The sequence below is a fragment of the Carettochelys insculpta genome, chromosome 9, assembly GCF_033958435.1.
Source record: "Carettochelys insculpta isolate YL-2023 chromosome 9, ASM3395843v1, whole genome shotgun sequence".
Taxonomy (NCBI): domain Eukaryota; kingdom Metazoa; phylum Chordata; order Testudines; family Carettochelyidae; genus Carettochelys; species Carettochelys insculpta.
Window position 1 is genome coordinate 24,867,582 of NC_134145.1, and position 24,500 is coordinate 24,892,081.

A 24,500-nucleotide genomic window follows, 5' to 3' on the forward strand; every position below is an offset into this window, starting at 1 on the left:
AATGTTCCAGGCTACTGCTGGAATTCTATCTATCTATACAAAAGATCACCTGCTAACTGAACAAAACATCAAAGAGGGGAGAGGGCTGTTAAACTACAGAGAAGCCACAGGAAGATTTTCCTGAATGAAAAATTCTCAAGCAGCACTTATCATGAGGGAGAAAAATTCACATGAACATTTAACAGGATGCTGAATTAGGGTGTAGAGGTTTTCTAACTGTAGAACTGATTGCCCGTACTCCTCCTCCCTAGCTCAGACAGCATGCTGTGGGCAGACTGGGCCTGTAGGCCAAGCACAGACATTCATAAGGGATTTTTTCCACAGACTATAGCCACTAGGGTTCATAATCTATGCTGTCTGGGACATGGCTCAACCGCTAGTAAAGCTGTGACTGTATCAGTCTACTTGTGACCCAGCTAGAAACAGATCAATATATGCAGAAATATGCACTTGTGCTTGCTAAACCTGTAATCTCGATTGTCTTTAAGTGGAAATGTAATCGCATGTTTAATTTTTTTTTTCTCCCCATTTGGAAGTTTTCTTGAACACATTAGCTGCGTCTACACGTGCACGCTACTTCGAAGTAGCGGCACCAACTTCGAAATAGCGCCCGTCGCGTCTACACGTGTCGGGCGCTATTTCGAAGTTAACTTCGACATTAGGCGGCGAGACGTCGAAGTCGCTAACCTCATGAGGAGATAGGAATAGCGTCCTACTTCGACGTTCAACGTCGAAGTAGGGACCGTGTAGACGATCCGCGTCCCGCAACGTCGAAATTGCTGGGTCCTCCATGGCGGCCATCAGCTGGGGGGTTGAGAGATGCTCTCTCTCGAGCCCCTGCGGGGCTCTATGGTCACCGTGGGCAGCAGCCCTTAGCCCAGGGCTTCTGGCTGCTTCTGCGGCAGCTGGGGATCTATGCTGCAGGCACAGGGTCTGCAACCAGTTCTCAGCTCTGTGTATCTTGTGTTGTTTAGTGCAACTGTGTCTGGGAGGGGCCCTTTAAGGGAGCGGCTGGCTGTTGAGTCCGCCCTGTGACCCTGTCTGCAGCTGTGCCTGGCATCCCTATTTCGATGTGTGCTACTTTGACGTGTAGACGTTCCCTCGCTGCGCCTATTTCGATGTTGGGCTGAGCAACGTCGAAGTTGAACATCGACGTTGCCGGCCCTGGAGGACGTGTAGACGTTATTCATCGAAATAGACTATTTCGATGTCGCAACATCGAAATAAGCTATTTCGATGTTGGCTGCACGTGTAGACGTAGCCATTGTGATCCAAGAGAAGATGACCAGGGAAATGGCATGACATCTGTGGCTGAAGCCATCCCTTCCAAACATCCTCCATAATTCTTTATTGGTAGTAACTCAAATTTCTCCCCTTTATGCTACAAATTTTTCCATAATTATAATAAAGATGCTGCTTGCCCAGCTGCTGATCTGTTCCAGCTCCCATGCCACTCCCTTCCCAGGCTGTTCCCTGGGCCTGTCCATGAACAGCGCCTCAGAAAACAGGCCAACAAGGCCCACTATTAAGCTGCACAGCTTAATCTGGCATCTGCTCCTATGACTAAACCTCCTCTTCTACTAAGGCTGCGTCTACATTTAGCTTGAAGGTCAACGGCTGCTATGCAATTTTTGGTACACCAATTGCATACCAAAAATCGACTTTACATCAGTCAACTTCCATGCCTGTCTTCACAGCAGAAGGTCAACAGGAGCGCTCCTCCTGTTGACCTTCCTTAATGCTCTGCGACTCAAAAGAAGTTCTGGGGTTGACAGTGCCCTGGGAACGCGCCATTTCACGCATGCATGAAACAGCATCCTGGAAGATTGACTAGCGCGGTCGAGCTTCTGTGTAAGTGTAGATGTAGCCTAAGATTTCCTCCAGCTGTTTCCCTTGCTGCTTCTGCCTCGGGTCTAAAAACCAGTATAGAAGCTGGTCATCCAGCACTGTAGGGACACTAAAAAGACCTCTTATTTATGGGCACAGTTGTGTTTGTGGGAGGGTTTTAATTTTGTTCTCCATTTCTAACCAGAACACTGTAAAATGGGTATGAAGCACTAATTATTACTAAGTTAAGGCTGAAATCCTGCAAGAACTCCTGCATATGACTGTTCACATGCCTAAATGTAGGGGACTAAATTATCTTCAGATTCTGGTGCAAGCTTGGTTGTCAGTACAGGATGAACATCTCTAATCTGGCACTCTCTTGTCCATCAACATCTATAATCTGGCATGATTTTTAGCTGCATATCCTTTCTTCATGGATTTGGCCAGATTTCCTGTAGTCCCGTAAAGTTTGTTTACAGCCACCCGTTCTGGTTCTCGGTGTTCTGTGCCGTTATTTAGCTCTAAATTACCCTTAAATGTCTTCTCAGAGCCCAGTAAGCAGTGGAAGTGTTGGTAAAGCTGTTAGACTTTATTGAGCTCCTGTCATTTGGCAAATTCATCAGGTCCCAAGGGTGCCCAATTAAAGAGGTTCAGCCTGTACTGTGAATGTTTATTTACAGTGAAGAATTTCATTCGCAATCAATTTTTATTCAGATCTGTTTCGTTTCTCATCTTTGTTTTGGCATTTATTTGACCTGGCACGAATTAAGTTTGTTGCTCACTCAAACATTGTGCTCGATTCTATATTGCTAGGATCTTGGGCAGGGAAGTAACTGATTAGACAAACAATTTTTAAAAAATTGGGAGAGAACACATCTCCTCTACTAAATTTGCAAAGGGATTTTTAGATTTTTGAAGGTATCACAGGTGGAAAATGTCTGTATTTAGTGCTTGTGTACTTATAAACAATTAGCATTAGACATGAAATGTAATTAGGAATGTTTAACATTAAATGATTAATCAAGCCACTGAATTAATATCAACCCACCAGTTCCATTTAGGAAACTACGGAAGTGTTTGTTTTTCTAAGAAGACTGAAAATCTAATTAAAAGCTCTCACTGATGGTCTTGTAAAGCAAGTTTACCCACAGGTGGAAAGAAACAGTATCAGTCAGTGCTGCATCTCTCTTCTTGCAAAATTACCATTTAAATAGAAGCCATGGGAAAAGTCAGTATCACCATGGTAACCAGGACATCTTGTTTTAGAACATACATTACAAAAAGGAATATAGTATAGGCAGAATAAAATTAATCATCTCAAACAATGCTGATTTGGGGGAAGCAAAGCTTGAACAATCTGAATTAGAAGATGGAGCTAGCATTTTCTTTTGGAGAAAAGGATATACACTTTTTTTGATTACAGCTATTTTTAACTAAAATTGTACAATAAACCCTGGAGAAGTGCAATTTTGATTTGTGCTTAACTCGCATTAATGTGAGTTAAGTGTAAATCAAAACTGCCCTCCAGCCCTCAGCTCCCCCAGCTGGCAGAGCCTGGTGGGCGCACAGCTGCTTGCGGTGTGGTTTCTCCCAGCTGAGGAAACTGCACTGCAAACAGCTGTGTAGCCCCTCCCACATCCCCCAGCTGCCTCCACCCTCCTCGCCAACAACCCCCCACAATTTACACAAAATTCAATTTACATGGAGGTTGCCTAAGACACAACCTCAGCATAAATTGAGGGATTACTTTACTACTTTGCAAGAATCAAATGCCTCTTCCCACTGTGCTGCACACAAGCAATGCCCCATTCACAGGTCACCTTTCCCATCATTTAAGAGTACCTTCCTAAGATCTTTTATTTTTGGTGAATTTGACGCAAGAAGTGAACTAAACCAAATATTAAACAGACAACCCTCTAACTTATTTTTTTTTCCCTCAGCTTCTCAATAAGTCTGCAGATAGATCTTTCACTGGTTGGAAATGCCAAACTCCATTTGAGTTGATGAAGCTGTGACAATGAGCTGAGGATCTTAAGTGTTCTCCATTTCTGTTATAACAAGAAGTTTGGGACAGGAACTGCCTTCATTTTCTGTCTTGCAGAAAAAGGAACATAGTGCTGGTGCCTAACAAATATTAAAATAACTGCAATGATTCATCCACTAGCAATATTGAAGGCATTTCAAAACAATTTAAGCAAAAAGCACATTCATCCTGTGACTGAATCTAGTCATCTTATGATTGATTGATTGTATTTCCATATCAGTTTATTTCCACAGTTCAGTATCCAAATTTAGTGGTGTACCTTTCCCTCTGCAATTTGAGTTTCAAGCTGAAAAATCTTTAGACAGTAATCATCAGGAATTGTCTTGTTTCAACCAACCAGAAGGAAACAGTTTGCAAGGATAAGCAGAAAACATCACATTTTAAAATCCACATATGTACCCAACTATGAATTTTAAAGAAAATTGCTCAGGTGACTTATGTGATGGAAGGTACTTCACAGAGACCTGCCAGTCATGTCAGCAGGTCCCAGATTCATTTTGAAATAAATCCACTTTTGCTATCTAGAGAAAAAAGGGATCTGGCACTATTTTGGTTTCAGGCAGGGAACTAAATTTGGTATACAAACAGCTTCACACAGTCTGTGATGTGACAAGCATGTTGACTCCTCCTTTCTGGGGCAGACTAGCTCAGAATTTAAGTGGTTTTGTAGAGGTTTTGAAAGCCTAAGCAAAGAGAAGTATAACCTACAACAGTTTTCTTCAGCTAGCCCCTACATGAAGTCTAAGTAAAGGGGTCATTTTGATATGTTGCATAGAGGCAACTCAACAGCTGAAAGATATGGGAAACAGACCTTACTAGCCCACTTAAAGAACGTAGAGCTATGAGCACTCATAAGAAAATTCTCTCCAACTTATTTGGACAAGCTTACATATTCCTTTTGACTCCAGTTGAGTCTTTTTCTTGAATGGTTATTCAACAGTGAACACAGGGAATACTTTAACTATTGTTTAGGAAAATAACTGAAAATAAACTCAATAGCCATCAAAACAGCCAATCCAATTTTTTTTTGTTAAAGATTACAATTAGAAACATAGGAAGGCATTTTTGGTTCCTCCTTGTTCATCAACCTTAATTATTAAACCATAATCCACTGGAGAGGGAGGTGAAATAGCTTTTGTATGTTTATGCTACTTTTATAGCTATGATTTTATTTACTAGTGAAAATTATGCAAATTTACAGTACAATTCTATACACTTGATGAATGGCATGGAAGTCTAGTGTTCTGGAATAGTTCAAACTAAATATTTGAAACGTGAACAGCATGATTTGTCATGAGTATGGTTCATAAAAGTAAAAGGTTTTTATTCATTTTCTTCCCCTAGTTCTGAAGGAAAATAATCTCATGCCAGAAGAATCTCATCTCATGGTGTTTGGAAATGGTGATACACAAAGTGGGTGAGGTAATACCTTTTATTGAACCATTCTGTTGGTGAGACTAGCTTTTGAGTTTACACAGAGCCCTTTCTTCAGGTCTGTGACATGCACTCAGAGTGCCACAGCTAAAAAGAAGGTGGAGCATGTTGTTCAGCATAAGCATAAATAGTTAAAACACAATTCAAAAGATCATTCATGTTAACACCCATCCAGTCAGTGGGGGAAAACAGCTGGAGTGCAGATGTTGTTACTGGGTTATAGTGGGTCATAGGCTTTAAGGTTACCAGGGACAGTCATGACCTCTGAACTTCCACACACTGCAGGCCACTGAACCTCACCCATACACTTCTATACTAGATCACTAGCCTCTGGCTGAGTTGCGTTAATCTTCAAATCATAATTTAAAGATCTTAAGTTGTAGAGTATCCACCATTTACACTAGTTTAAACTTGCAAATGACCCATGCTGCAAAGGAAGAGGGGATTGCTTACCTGTAATTGGAAGTTCTTCAAGATGCATGGTCCCTATATGTATTTCATTCAGGGTTAACACATGGACGCTATACTTCTGGAGCCAAATAATTAGAAAGTAGTAGTGTCCATTAGTCTGCATGCACCCTAACCTCACCTCATCATTTTATCCAAGGTGATGAAGGGCAGACGAACCACGTCACCACTTCCTTCTGCAGCACAAATCAAATAGATCTTCAGCAGAGGGGAAGCAGGGTGGGATCTGAAATACAGACAGGGACCATACATTTCAAAGAACCTACAGTTCCAGGTAAGTAACTTCTCTTCTTTGAGTGATGGCCCCTATTGTATTCCACTGAGGGTGATTAACAAGCAATACCTAATTTGCAGGAAGGTGCAAGGATGGGGATGGAACAGTTAAGGGAGGGACAGTGATATCAAATAAGGCATCTGTTGCAAAGTTCTGCACTAAATCCTAATGTGCAACAAAAGCATGTAACAAATTCCAAATAGCTGCCCCACATGCTTGGGCTCCTGTGGAATGGGCTCTCCCCATCATAAAATCTGCATAGTACAGAGTAGAATATAAAGCATCCCAGAATCCACTTGGAAATTCTCTGTGGGGAAATCGCTTGCACTTTCTTGATGGATCTTGTTCCCTGCGGGTAGAAAGCCAGGGCTTGGCAGACATGGAGGGAATGAACTTCCATTCCACTCCTAAGGCATGAGGCTTTGGAAAGAAAATAAGTGTATGAATTGCTTGAGATGAAACCAGGATACAGTAAATCCTTGCTTTTTGCGAGTTCCACATATGCATTAATTGTATGAACGCTAATGTTGAAATCCCAGGCTCCAGCGGCCCACTTCCCCCAGCTGAGAGAAGCAGGCAGCAGGTGTTGGGGGGATAGGGGGATGGCTTCCCCCAGTTGGGGGGGAAGCTGCGGTGGGAGCAGGGAGACAGGCACAGCAGCACCTGGTCAGTTTCCTGCCTCCTGCAAGCAGCAGGGAGCCAGGAAACCAAGGAGGCGCTGCTGCACCTGGCTCCCTGCTCACCCGAATTGAGGGGCTTCCCCTGCCACCTCCCTCTCCCCAAAGCAGGGAACCAGAAAACTGAACAGGTACTGCTGCACCTGGCTTCTGGGTGCACAGAAGACAAGGGAGCGGGGAGGAGGGGGGAAGCCCATCAGCCCCCTGAGAGCCAGGTGCAGCAGCACCCGGTCAGTTTCCTGGCTCCCACAAGCAGCAAGGAGCAGGAAAACTGACCAGGTGCTGCTGCTCCAAGCTCCCAGGGACATGGAGGAGGAGGGACTTATGTGAAATTTGATTTACTTGGGGGTCGCGAGGAACACAACCCCCACATAACTCAGAGATTTTACTGTACAGTCTTTGGCAAAAAACGTGGGATGTATGTACAAGGAGACTTTGTTCTTACTGAAAATGGTAAAAGGGGTGTCTGCTGTGCTGGCTACAAAGTTCACCTACTCATCTCACTGAAGTGATACCCCAAATAAGGCAACTTTTGTGGAAAAGAAGGACAGAGTATGAAGTCAGTGGTTCAAATGGCTGTTTCATTAGTGTTGATAGAATGGAGCTGAGGTCCCACTTGGGAGTGATAGGTTCTATGGGTGGGAAAGTACTGGGCGGGGAGGGGGCTTTCCAAAACCAATGGATGTGTCAATGGATTGCAGAGATGCACTGTATTTAAGGTTTATTATGACATTTCACCAACCCTCCTCTTCACTCTGCCCCTTATGACTACAGAGGTGTGTATGGGTCACATTTCACCTTAAATGGTCCCTTGGAGTGTGTTAGCTATTGATGCTAAACAGCTTGTTCCACCTTGTATTTAGCTGTGGTGCTGAGTGCATTTCCCAAACCTGAAGAAGGGCTCTGTGTAAGCTCAAAGCTTGTCTTTCTCGCCCACAGAAAGTGGTCCAATAAAAGATGACATTAAGAGACAAGATAGGTGAGGTACTATTTCCTAAATAGAGAAAACTTCTAAGAAACATCTCTTGAACTGCTGAAATCTGTATTACAATCACGTTGCTTAACAATTATATGTATTTCACTTAAAAGAATGCAAACACATTTAAATAAGTATTTCCAGTGTTCAAAGGTCATTTTTATTAGAGGCAGCCTTGAATAATATTAGCTATAGCTAGTGTAGCTGGTAGCTATATCAAGCAGAGGGGGAAAAAAAGACTGAATGCCATTCATATTCCAGTATAAATTAGCTAGCAAGATTTTGCAGTCTTGCAACATAGTCTATCCAACTTCTGACATCACAAAACATGCCAAAAAGTGTTTTGTAGCTATACAATAATTTTTTCATAATTAACTGTTTAGGCATTTAGTTAAAAAGACTAGATAATTTAATTTCTCAAGTGCGCAGTCTCATGTCCACAATCATTTACATTCCAAGCTTCATGCTCTCAAACAAATACCCTAAAGAAGATTTAATTTTTTTCAGTCACTGATGCTATTAAAGATATTAGGTAGGTTTATATACAACTTATTTAAATTTCAGTAGGCAATAAGTTACTGGCATATGCTGACCAAAACAATATTCCATCTAGATTAATTATATATTTGATACATTCAAATAAGAAAAGCATTTGGAAGTTTTATGCTGCTCATTATTGTATAAATTGCAGTGCAACAAAAGGTGAAACTTAACTTTTCCTGAGTGTTTACTACCTCCTTGTGATCCACTTAAAATATGCTTTTTATACGTAGTCTTGTCAAAACTGTACAAGTAAGACATGCTGCATTTTATAAATTTCAGAAAAGATTGAACAGCAATTCACAGCAATATTTAAAAGCATTTTAAAAATTCTTCATCTCAATTTTGTAAATCTACAAAGTATAGCATAGGTTTAACACATACCAAAAATTCTGTTGATTTTTTCCCCCAATTAATCAAATGTTTCAAAATATATAAGCCAGATACCTTCTAAAACATGAACAGAGCAGTCTGCCTGATCGGTTTCAAAGTACATTTTTAACAATCTATTTTCAACTAATTCTTCTTTACTAACATAATTCACAATGAGCTGCCCCATTCTAGGCAAAAATAAAATAAAATCTGAACACCTCTCTGGAATGTGTTTTGGGCAAGCGGAAAGGATTTATTACAAATTCATCCTTGTGCTGATGGCTACAGACCACGAGTTTCTAATTCAATTTTCTCCTCTGTTTGAAGCACATCAGTTTCTACTGGAGCAACAGGTGGTCGGAGAATAATCTCTGGCCCTCCCCCATAGATTAACTGCAGAAAATTCCAAGTTTCTTCAGAAATCTGTCCAGAATCTGCTCCTGAAAATAATACATTTACTTTTTTCAAATGCTTATCTTAAAACATATCTAGTATAAACTAGCGTAAAACTCTTAATTGCATAATTTTAAAAAATTATGCTTAAGATTGGCAGAAAACTTCTTGCCCTAAGTAAAAAACACTCAAATTTAGTATCATCCTTTTGAATTTCTGCAATAATACTCTGCATACTACTCAATCTGGTGAAAGACTAAGTGAACTGTCCAGTACATAATGGGCAACAAATTGTTTCATACATTTAATACTAATTGATACCAAATCTAAGCTGACTTCAGAGAATGTAGCACTTCATTTATCTTAAAAGTACAAACAGTATATCAAAAGCTAAAGTGTGTTATACAGAGTGAACTTTCTATATTGAATGATCTTATTTGATCTATCTGTCTGCCAGACTAGCAGCAGACAAGCTTGTATTCAGGTCCTGGGAATCAGTAAAGGATTTAATTTCCAATTCCAGCTAAGACATTGAGTTAAAAAAACTCCAGAGTCCAGTCTGCTCATAGTTGTTGAGACAAAGCACTAAATGTGCAGAATATTAAGCAGGAAACATGAAGGAGTTATCAGAAACCCAGAAAGAATACACTAATAGGACATTACAGATGACAATAACACAATTGTAACGACTGCAACAGATGTTGGATCAGCAGTTATGTAATTCAGGTGGTACTGTGCAACATTTACCAGGGTTCCTATCACCTCTTTTTCAGCTCAGAGTCTATGCACTTTTCGATGCACAGCTACACACATGCTCCCCCATATACCACACAGGATAGGGGAGACAAAGAGGATGAGAGCCTTCCCTATCTTAAAGGGACAGTGCATGGTATCTCTCAGAAATTTACACAGCAGCAACTGCCAAAATACATGCCCTCTATGTCACACACCCACTGTTTGTGTCATCCCCACACGAAGTCTCTGCACCCTGTTCATACAGTCTCATGTGCCCCTCCACATAATCACTGTATACACACTCTCCCAGTCTCTATACCACAAACACACACACACACACTCACTCTCTCTCTCCCTCCCCTCCCCCTTCCACACAAGGTCTCACTCTTTCTGAGGGCCCAGAACAGGCCTGTGATTCTTTCAAAACTTTGGGGAGTTGCCCCCCACAGTGAAAATGATTGCCCACCCTGAGCTAGAGTGAGAGTTTGGTGGTCACTCTAACAGTACTAAGTGATTTAACATGGAGTTTCCTGGTTATATATTATAGTCAGAGGCTTACCATCATGAACACCATGTTCACAGAGTTTAAATAATTAAACATCTAATATGACATGGATCTAAGTTTCATAGGTATAAAGCCACACTGTATGTCAACTTTAAAACTACACCTTAGAGAGGGTAATATTATGAAATGCATTAAGAAGTATTTTGAAAGAATACAGTTACTATATGCCATGGATTGTACCCTCAGCAAATTTGCAGATCACACTAAGCTAGGAGAACAGATAGATATGTTGGAGAGTTGGGATAGGGTCCAGAGTGACCTAGATAAACTGAAGGACCGGGCCAAAAGTAATCTGATGAGGTCCAGTAAGGACAAGTGCAGAGTGTTGCACTTGGGCTGGAAGAATCCCAAGCAGTGTGACAGGCTGGGGACCAACTGGCTAAGCAGGAGTGTAGCAGAAAAGGACCTGGGGATTACAGTGGATGAGAGGCTGGATATGAGTCAACAGTGTGCCGTTGTAGCCAAGAAGGCAAACGACATATTAAGGTGCATTAGGAGCATTACTGCCAGCAGATCTAGAGACATTATTCCCCTCTGTTTGGCACTGGTGAGGCCCAATCTAGAGTACTGTGTCCAGTTCCTTCCCCTCAGCTCCCGCAAACAGAAAAGATGTGGATACACTGGAGGGCAATGAAAATGATTAGGGAGTTGGAGCACATGACCTAGGATGACAAGCTGAGGGATCTGGGCTTATTTAGTTTGTAAAAGAGAAGAGTCAGGGGCGATTTGATAGAAGCCTTCAATTCCCTGAAGGCGGGGAGGGGGCTCTAAAGAGGATGGAGAGAGAGGCTGTTCTCAGTAGTGATGGATGGCAGAACAAGGAGAAATGGTGGAATGCATTACCTAGAGAGATGGTAGAATTTCCATCCCTAGAGGTTTTTGAATCCCAGCTTGACAAAGTCCTGGCTGGGATGATTTAATTAGGGGTGATCCTGCTTTAGGCGGGGGGCTGGACTCCTGAGGTCACCTCCTGCCCTAGGATTCTATGACTGCAGATGACTCCCTCTGGCCGTGTCTACACATGCACGCTACTTCGAAGTAGCAGCGCCAACTTCAAAATAGCGCCTGTCACAGCTACACGTGTTGGGCGCTATTTCAAAGTTGAAATCGACGTTAGGCGGCTAGATGTCGAAGTCGCTAACCCCATGAGGGGATGGGAATAGCGCCCTACTTCGGAGCTGAACGTCGAAGTAGGGCACGTGTAGACAATCCGCGTCCCGCAACATCGAAATAGCGGGGTCCGCCATGGTGGCCATCAGCTGAGGGGTTGAGAGACGCTCTCTCTCCAGCCCCTGCGGGGCTCTATGGTCATTGTGTGCAGCAGCCCTTAGCCCAGGGCTTCTGGCTGCTGCTGCTGCAGCTGGGGATCCATGCTGCATGCACAAGGTCTGCAACCAGTTGTCAGCTCTGTGGATCTTGTGTTGTTTAGGGCAACTGTGTCTGGGAGGGGCCCTTTAAGGGAGCGGCTTGCTGTTGAGTCTGCCCTGTGACCCTGTCTGCAGCTGTTCCTGGCACCCTTATTTCGATGTGTGCTACTTTGGTGTGTAGACGTTCCCTCGCAGCGCCTATTTTGATGTGGTGCTGCCCAATGTCGAAGTTGAACGTCAACGTTGCCAGCCCTGGAGGACATGTAGACGTTATTCATCGAAATAGACTATTTCGATGTCGCTACATCGAAATAAGCTATTTCAATGTAGCGTGCACGTGTAGACATAGCCTCTTTGTGTAATGACCTAATTAACAACAGGCCACTAGAGGATCCTAGGCCTCTTATTCAAATCCCTCTCACTACGCTAACTTCTATCCAGCTAGCAGACTGCCAAAAATAAAATATTTTTAAAATTTAATATTTTTCCTTTAGGTCCCAGAGAGCATTTTTTTTCCTGTCTGGATTTTGAATTAAGGTCTCCTTGGCCACAAAATTTGATATTTTTGTGTTATATAATGCTAAGGACATACATAGTGACTATATTCTTTAAGTCTGACATAATTTCTCATTCAAATGAGGATCAACTGTTTAAAGGGATTTACCTTACATTTAGTAGCTTCAAAGCCAGCTCTTTCAACCTAGAGGGAAAAGACTCCTAGCTCAAAGTAAATTGAATGGTATGCATTTAATGAAAGATAACAGAGAAAAAACTTTTCCCCTTACTAGAAAATGAGTTCTCTACAGTATTTCCTATACTTGGCTTAATCAGCAATAGAAACTAGTCCATTAATTTTCTTGGGTAAACTGTCCGGTGGCCAGGCTGCTTGGGGTCAGGTGACTTTTCCCCCCACCTGCCATGCATATATTCTCTGAAACAGAGCATGAAGACTATAATACACTAAAACCTGGAGTTTATAGCAGAGATACACATAGAACTTCATAGCAGCATGTTTCCCAAACCATTAATAAAAACAGACTGCATAAAGAACATTTTGTAATATCAGTAGACACTTACCTGGTTTTAACACAACATTACCACATTTAGTGACTGCAATCTTAGTATTATCAATAGGGCCTGGAGGATCTAACGTGGAAAAAAAACAGAACAACTATAAATTAGGGCTCTGAAAATGGAAAAAAGCAGGTTTTTTTTTTTAAATTGTAGTTGATTTGCCTCCCGTTTGGTCTACTGACCACTGAATTGTATACTTTATACAGAGCAAAAGGAAAGAGATGCTTTCAGCAACAGAACTACGATATTAAGACACAAATGGATATTTTTCAGAGAGCAATAACTTCAATAATAAATTAAATCTTCAAGCTGTTTCAAAAGCAGGTTCACCCAATTATTATACTTTACAAATCCCAAAAATAAACATTATCCAATATTTAAATTGCAGTTTTACAGAATAAGACTTGCACCTGTTGAGAAAGCTCTATTAACACTGATACGTTGTGAAGTTGACTTCCTGCATAATACTTTCAACACATCAAAGCATTCGTTAAATATTTTCTTTACTATTCTGCTCAACATATTCTTAGTTCTACCCCCTATGACAACATTCAGGCATAATTCACTTTACTGGAACTGCTATCTGATAAGGAAGAGAACATAATGAAAGAGTACAGAGTACCTACCAAATGAACTTTTACAACCCTAATTAGCTACTTACCACTGTCTTTCCCCTTTACAAATCCTTCCCATTCTCTGAACCACTGCATACTGATGCAGTAAAAAATGGATGGAGATTCTTCGTCTTGGAATGCTCTATTGAGCTAGGGGAAAAAAGCAGGCCCATTATTTGCCTTGTTACAGCTAGTTGCAAAATAATTTTTTTCAATAGACCATGATTTCTATCTAATATCTGATGGGTTGAGTCGAAATATTTGGACTGATATAAAATTGTTTAAATGTCTTCAAGGTGTCAAAGCAGTAAACGCATAATAGTCTTCAATCTCACAAAAACATCTGAAAGTCAATTCCTACTTCACGTCAGAGTTTAAGATTTTATGGTTTCCTTTGAATAATCTAGTACTATAACTAACAACTTCCAACTAATGCTCCTGTACTGGTGTTCCGTAAAACAATTTCAATGCTAGAGATATTTTTCCTTATAAAATATTAAATAAGAAATTATGTGTGTATCAAAAATACTAAGGTATTATAGGATATTAACATTTATAATGCATTCATTCATAATAGTATAATTATGTAACTTATGCACAGAGATGCAAAAATTCTCTTCCCATTTTACAAAATTATCAAATGTTAGTTTTTATCTTGCGGTAGTTTTCTGTAAAAATAACAAATATATAAAACCACAAAATGTAGAAATAGATTTCCATGCCTAATTCATTTTGCATTTCTTTGTCATAAAAATGTTTTTAAGCTTTATGGCAGGACAGTCCTTTTTTGAACAATATTGTCCTTTCTATTTTTGTACAAAAAAAACACTAACCATCCTTCCTTTGGCTGTTACACTGATGTTTTGTTCTGGGTTTGTACTTAATTTTTATACTTAGTTATAGGGTTGCTAACCATGCTCTTAGCAGAAGGACATTAGTTGTTCATTCAGAAGATTTTCTCTTGTTATTTTTTGTTCTTTCTAAAATAAAAGACATCTAAAAAAACTCCCTAACTCTTAAGTCAACTTTTGAGCATAAAGTGTGGCAATTTTTCTGTATAAAACCTCTCTGCCCTCCCCCAGACTGCCTGTATGTGTTCCTTCAATATATTCCAAGTTGAAGAGTTCCATGGCCAAATTAATTTGGGAAACGCTGGTGTAGTGGGATATGAAGATATGAACCAAAGGCTAGGCAGCAGCTCAGCAGATGTCCTGGATTGGAACTTGAACAAGGAACACCCAAACAATGTCTGTATACTCATGGAACGAGCAGTCATGACAACCGGGGCAACACCCTGGCCTGTTCACAACAAAATTTTCATGCAGGTGGTCATCCAAGATGAAATCCTCTGAGACAACACAAGTACAGCTTTCATCCTGGCCATCAATGACAAAGAGCAGAGCTGACTTGCAGAAGGGTTTGTTCTGTTGATGTAGAAGGTTGGGGACTGTCTAACAGGAGAAAGAACTATATTCAGTGAGAAAGGTCCAAAGCACGAGGGTAGGAAGTCTTGCAAAAACAAGAAACTGTTCCAGCAATTGTTACAGGAGGAAACGGAACCGAGAAGGCACAGTGTTGATGGTATCCCTTATAACGGGACAGGGCTCCAGAGGGCCCAAGGACTAGCCTTACAGATAACAGTAAGGGAAATATCTCTGGCCACTCTGCATGAGGGCACACACACACTTAGCATGGAATCAACATGAGCAAGCAACTCAAAGAATACAAATTTTGTCTACTTGTTTTTCCTAAAAGTTTATATCGATACCTGGAAAGATAATAAGTAAGGAAGCTAATATTTAGATGGTTTGAAATTCTTATTTGACAACTATTTGTTTACACCAATTAAACTAACACAAATAATAATTGGTAGGAAAAACCTACTTTGTTGGAGATTCTCCAGCTTGTTCCTGCAAGAACTTATCAAGTTCTTACTTCTGGGTCTTCCAAGAAGACTCAGAGGAAAACAAGACATAGAACTAGAATAAAATTTCAAAGTAGCCTTAACTCTCATTTTTAGAGCATAAAAATATTTTTCCTCTCAGTGGGCTACTTAAACTCTTTGTGGTTAAGATTTAATGACTCTGTTTACTGAACACCTTGAAGTCAAACTGTGTAGTTACATTCTTCATTACAAAAATAATCTAATGCAAAGATACATAGTAGTATTCCCTTAGAAGCTAGAACATTTGATATCAAACTTGCTTAAACAGTGGGGCCACTTGAAATATCACATAAAATAAATTTGTGTGATGGCCACTCTGACAGCAACTTTATGTGTGATCCTTTCATACTGACAGGAAGCACAGCACACTTCACAACAGGACTAATGCAAACAGCATTATGGTTAATAATCAGAAATACCGACCTCAAAGCAAATGAATTAATATGTGATGGATGGATGGCTCAAGGGGCTGAGACCACTAATTTATATCTACTAATATAACAAACTAACAATCAATTAACAGAATTGGGATCTCAGTGAACAGAAATTACAGTGTAGAGCAACTGTGACCAATCAATAATAAACAGCAAGACACATATATAGCTTATATACATAAGTGACTTCATATGCCACTATTTAGTACCTTTGTGTGCTAGTCTCTCTGAATGGATTCAAGGTTAGCTCATATGAATTCTAGCCTTTGAACCAGTGTTAAGGTTGATTTTTGTTCACTGACCTATAAGCACTGATTCAGAAACAGGTCCTGTGTGGTCAGAGTGACTCATTGAGCCTCTGTGCAGTACTAGTTCCCCAAGAAAGCAATCACCAACATAGAGAAAAAATATTATGTTCTGAGAGAATAAATGAGCTGCTACTACTGAGATGATCTTGGAAAACACCATAGGAGCAAATGAGAGGCCAAAATGGAGTACTCTGTACTGGTAGTGGTCCTGGGTCAGAATGAATCTGTGGTAATGGTATGTGATGTGGTAGGAATGAAATGGAGAAGTACGTATCTTAAAGGGCAAGGGCAGAGAACGAATTTCTTCCATCTAATGCTGAGATAATCACTGATAAGGTGATCTTGGATTTCTGCACTTTGAAATGTCTGCTGAGCAGTCTAAGGTTCAGTACAGGCCTACAACTTCCCTTTTTCACTGCTGTTAAGAGGCAAATGTTTCTACTGTCATGAGATATATGGGCACAGCTTCTACAGCTCTTATGATGAGATGGTTTACCTCAATATAGCAGATTCTCATGAAAAGGGTTGCTGAAAAAGAATAAGGAAAGGTGTCTGGGTGGAGGAATGCCAGGAGAGTGGATGGCACATTCATTCTCAGTGATCGCAACGCTCACTTGTTGGAGGTTATTCATTCCCAGGTGATGTGGAACAGGATAAGGCAGTCTCCAAAAGGAGGAATTGGACATACCAGCATAAGGGGGAGAGAAGAGTGTTCTACAGGCACTTTGACCAATACATCAACTGCTGCTTCAAGACTGAGGGTAAGGTGAAGTTGGTTGTGGTCCTGAGTGCTTTCGCTTGGGGAAGCAAATTTTTTTCTGTCTGTGGCTCCTAAGATCTCTGTGACAAGTACTGAGATGTGTAGAGAGATGACTGGGACTTACACATTGGCTAAGGGCCATATTCTCTTGCAGGCCTGTTTGTATCTCTACAGCATGAAGTGTCACCTGAGAATCCCTCAGTGTGTGAAGGGGAAAATATGTCTTTTTGGTGAATAACATTGTTCCCTCATAGGGAAAATCTTCCATTATGGTTTGGACCTCTTTCAGGAAGCCAGACAATTACAGCTGTGAAACGCTTCTCATAACCACAGGTGTGGAAAATGAATATGCACTTGTCTGCTGAGTTTTATATGAACTGCAGAGGCTGTTCACCATGATCTGGCTCTCATTAATTATGGCAAATAAATAGGTCTTTATGGGATTCTGGGAACTTATCAATAAAGGAACCTAGTTTCCTGGTATTATATCTGGCCAACAAGGCCCAGTAATTAGCCACCTGAAACGAAGTGGCCAATGAATTTTCCTTTTTTTGAAACAGTTCCCAGCATCTGCCATCTTGAGTGTACTGGGTGGACTTAACTGGTATTGGAGGCCTTTAACCACCTCCTTAAGCACACAATACTTTTTGTCCATCCACTTACATGTCGATGGGCTGAACACAGAGGTCTGCCACATAACATTGAGAGGATCGAGGAGTACCTCATTAACTGTCTGCAAAACTATACAGAGCTAATGATTCATTAATGGACATTTCTTAGCTCTGTCTCTGCCAGGGGCAGTTGAGAAGGAAAGGCCTATGCATGCTTGCTCACATCCTGGCAGACAGGAAAATGCATGTGTATGTGCACAAGGGACTGCTGTTGAAATTCTCCAATTGACAATGAGGGGTGCACACACTTGTTGTGAAGTACCCATGGGACACTACTTCAAGATGCTCATATGCTAGTGACTGTTGCCACCTAAGCTGCAATAGAAGAAAATCTGCCAAAAAACACATTAAATGTTGCAGTTCCCAATTACAGAACTGCCACAGATACCACAGGGATATTTTGTTATTGCAAATGGGAGTAGGTTGTTCATGGGGGGAAAAAAACCTGATCTATTAAAATCTGAGTCACTATGAAAGAATTTGAGAATCCTGGTCAAAATATTGTTTTTAAGGAAGTATAAGAAAAGGATAAAAAGACTGGAAAGAATTTAGTGAATATCAATCACTAATTTTACCCGAATAAACATTTCCAATTCAGTCTTCCTTCTTTTTTCAATTTTCTCAGCCTCTATTTGGCAGGTATGACAAACATACAGGTGGTTAACGGCTGGTCCTCCTCCATACCTATAATCACAGTAAATTTCCTTTTAATTTCATGACAGATGTTGCATACTTCTCCCCCACACTTCTAACAGACTGTCAGGACCAGATTCTGATTGCAAAAAAAAGGCAAACAGCAAACACTCAGCAGTACGGTCTGAATTTCTTATTTTTATTGCCACTGGGGTGGGGCCAAAATGAGGGATTCAATATGTAGGAGGGGGCTGATGGGGAGACGGCTGAGGGTAGGGGTGGGGGTCTGGGAAGGAGGTAGGGTGCAGGAGTGGGCTGTGGGTAAAAGTGCAAGATCTGGGTGGGAGGTGGGGTGCAGGAGCAGGTTGGGGGGTTAGGGTGTGGGATCCCAGCAGCAGGGTGTGTGCATGTGTATGTGAGAGAGAGAGAAGGGTGCAAGGGACTGGAGCACCTCCCTGGTGCAGCTTCCAGGGGGCACAGGTGGCTCCACATGGCCCTGTGCTTGCAGGCACTGCCCCCATTTCTCCCCCACCCACTTCCATTGTCTGCAATTCCAGACCAATGGTAGCAATGGTGGGGGGCGGGGCAGCGCCTGCTGTGAGCACTTCCCTGCAGCACACAGGGCCGCTTCCTACCCCCATGCCGGGCAAAGCGTATTGGCCAGTTGTGGCCAGCTGCCCATAAGAGTTCCTCATTCATGAACTAAACAGAACTTTACAAAATTGCATTTTAGATTTTGAAGTGCACTCTCTGATTGTATGTATTTTAGACTGAACTAGGTTATATACTGGTTATATTGTTCACTTATTAAAATTAAAGGGATATTCACCCACTGGAAGCATCATTATTCTTCAGGAAATTTAGATTTATGAAAACATAATATGTACTCTATTTAGCACGTCACTGAAAAGCACACTACTTCCTGGGGAGAGGAAGAAAGGAAAAAATACCACATGACAAACGCTAGCCAGGTACTTGTATACAGAGATGAGGACAGCATGAGATCCGGTCAAGAATTTTCTGTCAATTATTTTCTGAGAGAAAATGCAATTTCTGAAAAACTTCCGTTTTGCATGGGAAAATTTTGATTTTGCCAAAAAGTTGATTTTTGTAAGAAAAAACATAAGGAAATACTTCATTTGTGAATGATTCACCAAAATTTGAATATTTCATTTTTCCATTTTATAAAACATTCAAAGTATTTCCCTATCATGGTGTATCCTCTCTTATGAGATTTCTAATTCCAGCTCCAATTCTCATTTACAGACTGGGCTGCCTGGAGGACTTTGACTCAACTGCATGGTCATGGATACCACATGATTCTGCACTTTATGGGAGATCTACTGTAGCTGGGAATGTGGCCCCATAGAGGAGAATGGGCTATGAGGCTTCCAAACTGTATCTCCCCTAAGGCAGCGCACCACAGAGAGAAAATGCAGCTTAATAGGCAACAGGCTTTTAAAAAAAAAGCAATGCTTCACACAACACACAGTCAGCCAGTGGAATTCTTTGCCAGAGGATGTTGTGAAGGTCAAGATGATAACAGGGCTAAAAAAAACAACTAAAATTCATGAAGGATAGGTCCAGAAATGGCTACAAAACAGGATAGGCCAGGATGGTCTCCCTAGCCTCTGTTTGCCAGAAGTTGAGAATCCAGACCCAGAGAGGGGATGGATCACTTGATGATTACCTGTTCTGTTAATTCCCTCTGGACCAATTTGCACTGGCTATTGTGCCAGAAGACAGGTACTGGTGTAAGTGGACCTTTAGTCTGACTCACTATGGCCATTTTTATGTTCTTAACACTGACGTTACTTGAAGCAAAACATTTCAGCTCATCCCAACAAAGCATTCTGACTTGGAGAAGCTTGACGTGATTAGTTCTGATCAAACTAGTTTGACATTTCCACATTCAAATTTTTCAGACTTTATGTTCTGCAGAAAATTCTTTTCACCACACTTTCGGATAAAAACAAAAATGTTGAAATGTCAGAATTTCCCACAAAAATGGAAATGACAACTTCTGCTCAGCTTTAAGAAATACCTCTATAGAAAAGAACTAGTTTATTCTCTGGCTTACTCTGCATACAAGATACACTGGTTAAACCAGTCTCAGAGAGGTGGCTGCATTAGTCTGTAGTATCACAAAAAAAACCAAACAGTCTTGTGGCACATTAAAGACTAAATTTTGGTCTGCAATAGAAAGTTTTGCGGGAATAGCATTGTTAATTGGAGGTATGATTTCTAGACTGAAAACAGCCCTCATGTTGATGTAGTTATACCAGCATAAATATGTTTTGGTTGGTACCCCTTATTTCGGTGGTGTAAACTATTTCTACAATTGAGGGTTTGCTAGTACAGTCCTGGCCTTAAGCTGTGATTTTAAACTGGTTAATTAAACTAATTAAATTTGCATGTAGACAAGTACTCTGAAGGTACTGAAAGCAGTCTGGTCCCAATCAACTTGAATTCTACCTTCACTTGGTTAATAACAATCTGAAATATTTTAATGTAGTTTTTAGTGGGTGAAATTTAATTTTATTAGCAATAAGAATTTCAATTTTCTTCACCTGAAGAACCCTTTTAGAGGTCAGCATGGAAAGAGTATCTATCCAAACTGTAAAGCAGAGTGGTCTATGGGTAGACCATGGGCCAAATTCCAATTGCCAGATACTTTTGAATAGATCCCAAATCTTTTTTATTTACTTAATACCTTTTGCTGTTGCAGTTTTCTCTCAGAGCTGGACAAGATATAGTCAAGGTCTAAGACGTCTGGATCTCAAAGAAAAATAATGTACTACTGCTGCTGTAGAGAGAAAAAGCAGCAGGCACTTTCTGCCTTGCCTGAAATGCTGGCAAGGAGAATGGTGAGCATGGAAATAAGAAGGCACCACTACTGCTTCTATAGGTTAGGAGGGATGAAAGACAAGCTACATAGATAAGACAGAAAAAGCTGTGTAGGGGAGATGTAGGATTTTTTTTTTTTTAAACTTGGGCTATTTACAAATCATTACAGCTCTTTCCTGCTCAGATGCCTGGGATTTAAAAGATAAAAAATCTTGGAATGTGTGATGTGTAACAGAGGCCTCAGTGACCTCAATGGGGCTCTTTAAATCAACAAGATTGCAACACAGAATTCAGCCTTAAAAAAGTTATGCCTTCAGAAGGCGCTCAGATGCAACCCCCTAGAGGAATGCAGAGTATTTACAGAGAACCCTCAGAAGTAAGTTGTTTTGAAGTAATTCTAGCAGTTGATTGAAGCAAAAACAACCAAGGAATCAAAATGCTAATTCTTTCTATAGCTAAGCAGCGATGATACTTTAAAACACCTTTTGCAAAGCATGTTTTGTTGACTTGCTTTGTTATTTTGAAGAATAATACGCATAGCATTTATTGATATAATACCCTCACTATCTTCAACACCATTTCCCTGGGCTGTCTTATACAAGCAAATTTCCTAAATCTGTACCTTGCACTCCCCTGTCCCAGCTTTGTATCTGGAATTCAACTTTTAACACTACTCCTAAGTTTTGTGAACTCAAAAGTTGGCACAAATGCTGGATCTGAAACCATAATACAGAACATCAGTTACCTGCTATAGAGGGTATCCCATATATTTTGAGGTAGCATTACAACCAGGTCCTCTATAAAACTAGCCTTATGTGGAAGAACACCTAAAAAAGAAGAAAAAGATATTGTTGTTTTGTTTTAATTGGCTATTCTACACAAAGTTCGGGAAAAAGCACTACTGTTTTAAAGGTCTCTTTAATTCATGAACCATTTTGATACTTAAAATTAAATTATAAGGTATAATATAGTAAGTCTGGCTTTAAATGACCTGCCAAGGTACTAACTCAAGATCAGTTTCTTTAAAAGTTCCAGCTCTTGTTAAGACATGCCTGAAACATTTACTGAAGAATCTGAAGGCAAAGACATCAAAGATTTAATTCAGACATATTTGAAAGCAAAAATGGATTGATTGTATAGGCTTACGTTAAGAATCGTGGTTGCAAAGTGTGCTCTAAGAAGTAGGATTAAATTGTAATTTTGAATTCTTACTTTTGAGCTTTTGGATTACTCAGGTAAAAGCCAATGAATGTGTCTTATCAAATTCTATTCCGCTCACTGCTCATTAAACCTTATTAGTTGTCTTCATACTTTCTAGATAGCCTCAAAAGTCCAAAGAGAGGCTTATGGATGATGAAAATTCAAGATGAGGGGGATGGGATTATGGACAATGAAATCTCATTTGCTGTTGCTTCTACAACTGTGCAAGCACTATGTACTATAAATACCTATTGTATATATACAGCATCCAGGCCTCTCCGTGTGTGGAACACTAGTGAATATGCTGCACCATGAACGTGTAGAAAAATAGCTGTTGTGAGAAGAGCTACTGAAGTCGTGTCTACATAGGCCCTCCCTTTCAGAAGGAGCATGCAAATGTGGCCAAACAGAAATGCAAATGAGGCACAGATTTAAATATCTCATACCTCGTATGTATATTCTTGCATGATCTGGCTTCCAGAAGAGCCATTTCCAGAAGCCAAAGCAACCACGTGGACAGGGTTCTTTCAAAAGCACCTTTCTTCCTAATTTTATTCACGTGTTTTCAAAAGGGGGTTTCCTTTTGAAATGGCTCTTCCGGAAACCAGATCAGGTATGAATATGCAAATAAGGCATGATCTTCAAATCTGTTCCTCATTTGCATTTCTGACTGGCCACATTTGCACGCCCCTTCCAAAAGGGAAGGGACGTGTAGATGCAGCTTCACAGAACACCCCAGTCCTGGGAACAGATTGGTGGGACACAGGGGTCCCAAGCTGTTCCACAGCTCCTAGTTAAACCCAGCACAACAGAAAGTTGTCTATGCAACCAAGTTCAATCTACTTAGGGCTGCTTCCCCAGCAATACTTGCTCCAACTGCCTGCTGCTGATCTACTGGTAGCCTGACCTTATCTGCCCCCTTTCGCCCAACTCTCAGTTTTTCCATCTGGCCTGTGTCTGACTCTGATCTCATGCTATCTGACCTAGCCTGTTTACTGACTCTTGCTCCACGAGTCAGACTGCCCATGTCCTGATAAAGACAGCAGCAACTGTTAGCAGCCCTGAGGAATGAGAAGGTAGTCCTATACATCCACTGCACTCTCCTTGGCTCAGTTCTCCTGCTGCAAATATACACTTCCAAACGGTCACAGGCATAGTATTTTCTCTTTTGTACATGGTTACTTGGGAGAGGGTGGTAGACACTGAATGGTGATTGCTTAGAAAGTCGGATGCCCAAGTAAGAGTGGTATCACATAACAGTTTTCACTAACATCAGAAAAAGACAATTTTAAACTTGTATACACAACATGCAAGAAAGTGCCTTTTTCCTGTTACTGTATGTTGAATACCCTACAATGTCCTATTACTTGTGGGATCCCTATAACTGTTATCTTCAGTAGGTAGGTCTGACAAGGATTTGGCTTATAAAGTGTTAATCCAAACAGTTCTTTGGAGAGTATAACTATGTAATCAAAGGTATAAAACAATAAGAAATACATAAATGTTCAGACGATATTAGGGTACTATGGAAAAAATGCACACTGAAGAAAAATTATTATAGCTTTTGGGAATTACACACTGTGATAGATCTTCACTTAACACACAGTAGGTGTCTAACCAGAAATGACAAGAAAATAAACAATATTGGCTTCCGGGTAACCAGTAAGAATAAAGAATAAGAAATCAATTACATACTAGTTCCTGTACTTAAAAAAAAAAAAACTGCTGGCCAAATAAAGCAAACCTTTATTCTCAAAAGGTAGAGGTTCTGTTTCACAGGTACTTCATAACAATTAGCAGTCTCACCTCCATGCATACAGAGGAAATCGTTATTTGAAATAGGTCCTGGCTCAGCAAAAGTCTTGAATTTATTCAGCCACTGTCGAGAAACATAGAACTGAAGGAGACTGGGTTCCATCATTGTCAACAGACTTGATACCCTCTGCCTCTCTCTCTGTGCTTCTTCATTGCTCTTCCTATTGCATGCGTTTTAAAAAAAAAAAATTAAGCACAAGATGTTTCCTTATGTGTGCTGCTGACTTACTCTGAATACTGATTTGGAAACCAACTTTATCCTTCATTGAATTTCTGGATCATTACATTTAATACACCTAAAAACCAATTACAATATCACAGTATTATGTCATTAAATATTTTTAATTCAAGTTAAAACAACCCACAGAAAAGATGCCCCATTTAAAGAAACAAGGATTTGAATTTTAATGTCTACTACCAAGATATAAATATTCCATAATGTTTGAGTGTGTGTTCTAATTCTGAAGTGTTTGTTCACAACAAGCACAGTGTTCTTTTTTCACAATATGGTCTATTCCGAAAAGGAA

The 24,500-nt window shown here is 40.5% G+C and overlaps 1 protein-coding gene across 4 annotated transcripts in view; it reads right to left on the reverse strand.

Moving 5' to 3' along the window:
• Positions 1–7,846: 7,846 nt before the first annotated feature.
• Positions 7,847–24,500, reverse strand: part of USP33 (ubiquitin specific peptidase 33) — a 91,243-nt gene continuing 74,589 nt past the window's right edge. For all 4 annotated transcript variants that reach the window (XM_075002195.1, XM_075002194.1, XM_075002193.1 and 1 more), the window contains 6 exons: positions 23,965–24,134; positions 21,704–21,785; positions 18,054–18,162; positions 13,408–13,510; positions 12,750–12,818; positions 7,847–9,052 (listed from right to left, as the gene is read on the reverse strand). In XM_075002195.1, coding sequence (XP_074858296.1) covers positions 8,895–9,052; positions 12,750–12,818; positions 13,408–13,510; positions 18,054–18,162; positions 21,704–21,785; positions 23,965–24,134 — 691 coding nt within the window. In that variant the 3' untranslated portion in view covers positions 7,847–8,894. The remainder of the gene's footprint in view (positions 9,053–12,749; positions 12,819–13,407; positions 13,511–18,053; positions 18,163–21,703; positions 21,786–23,964; positions 24,135–24,500) is intronic.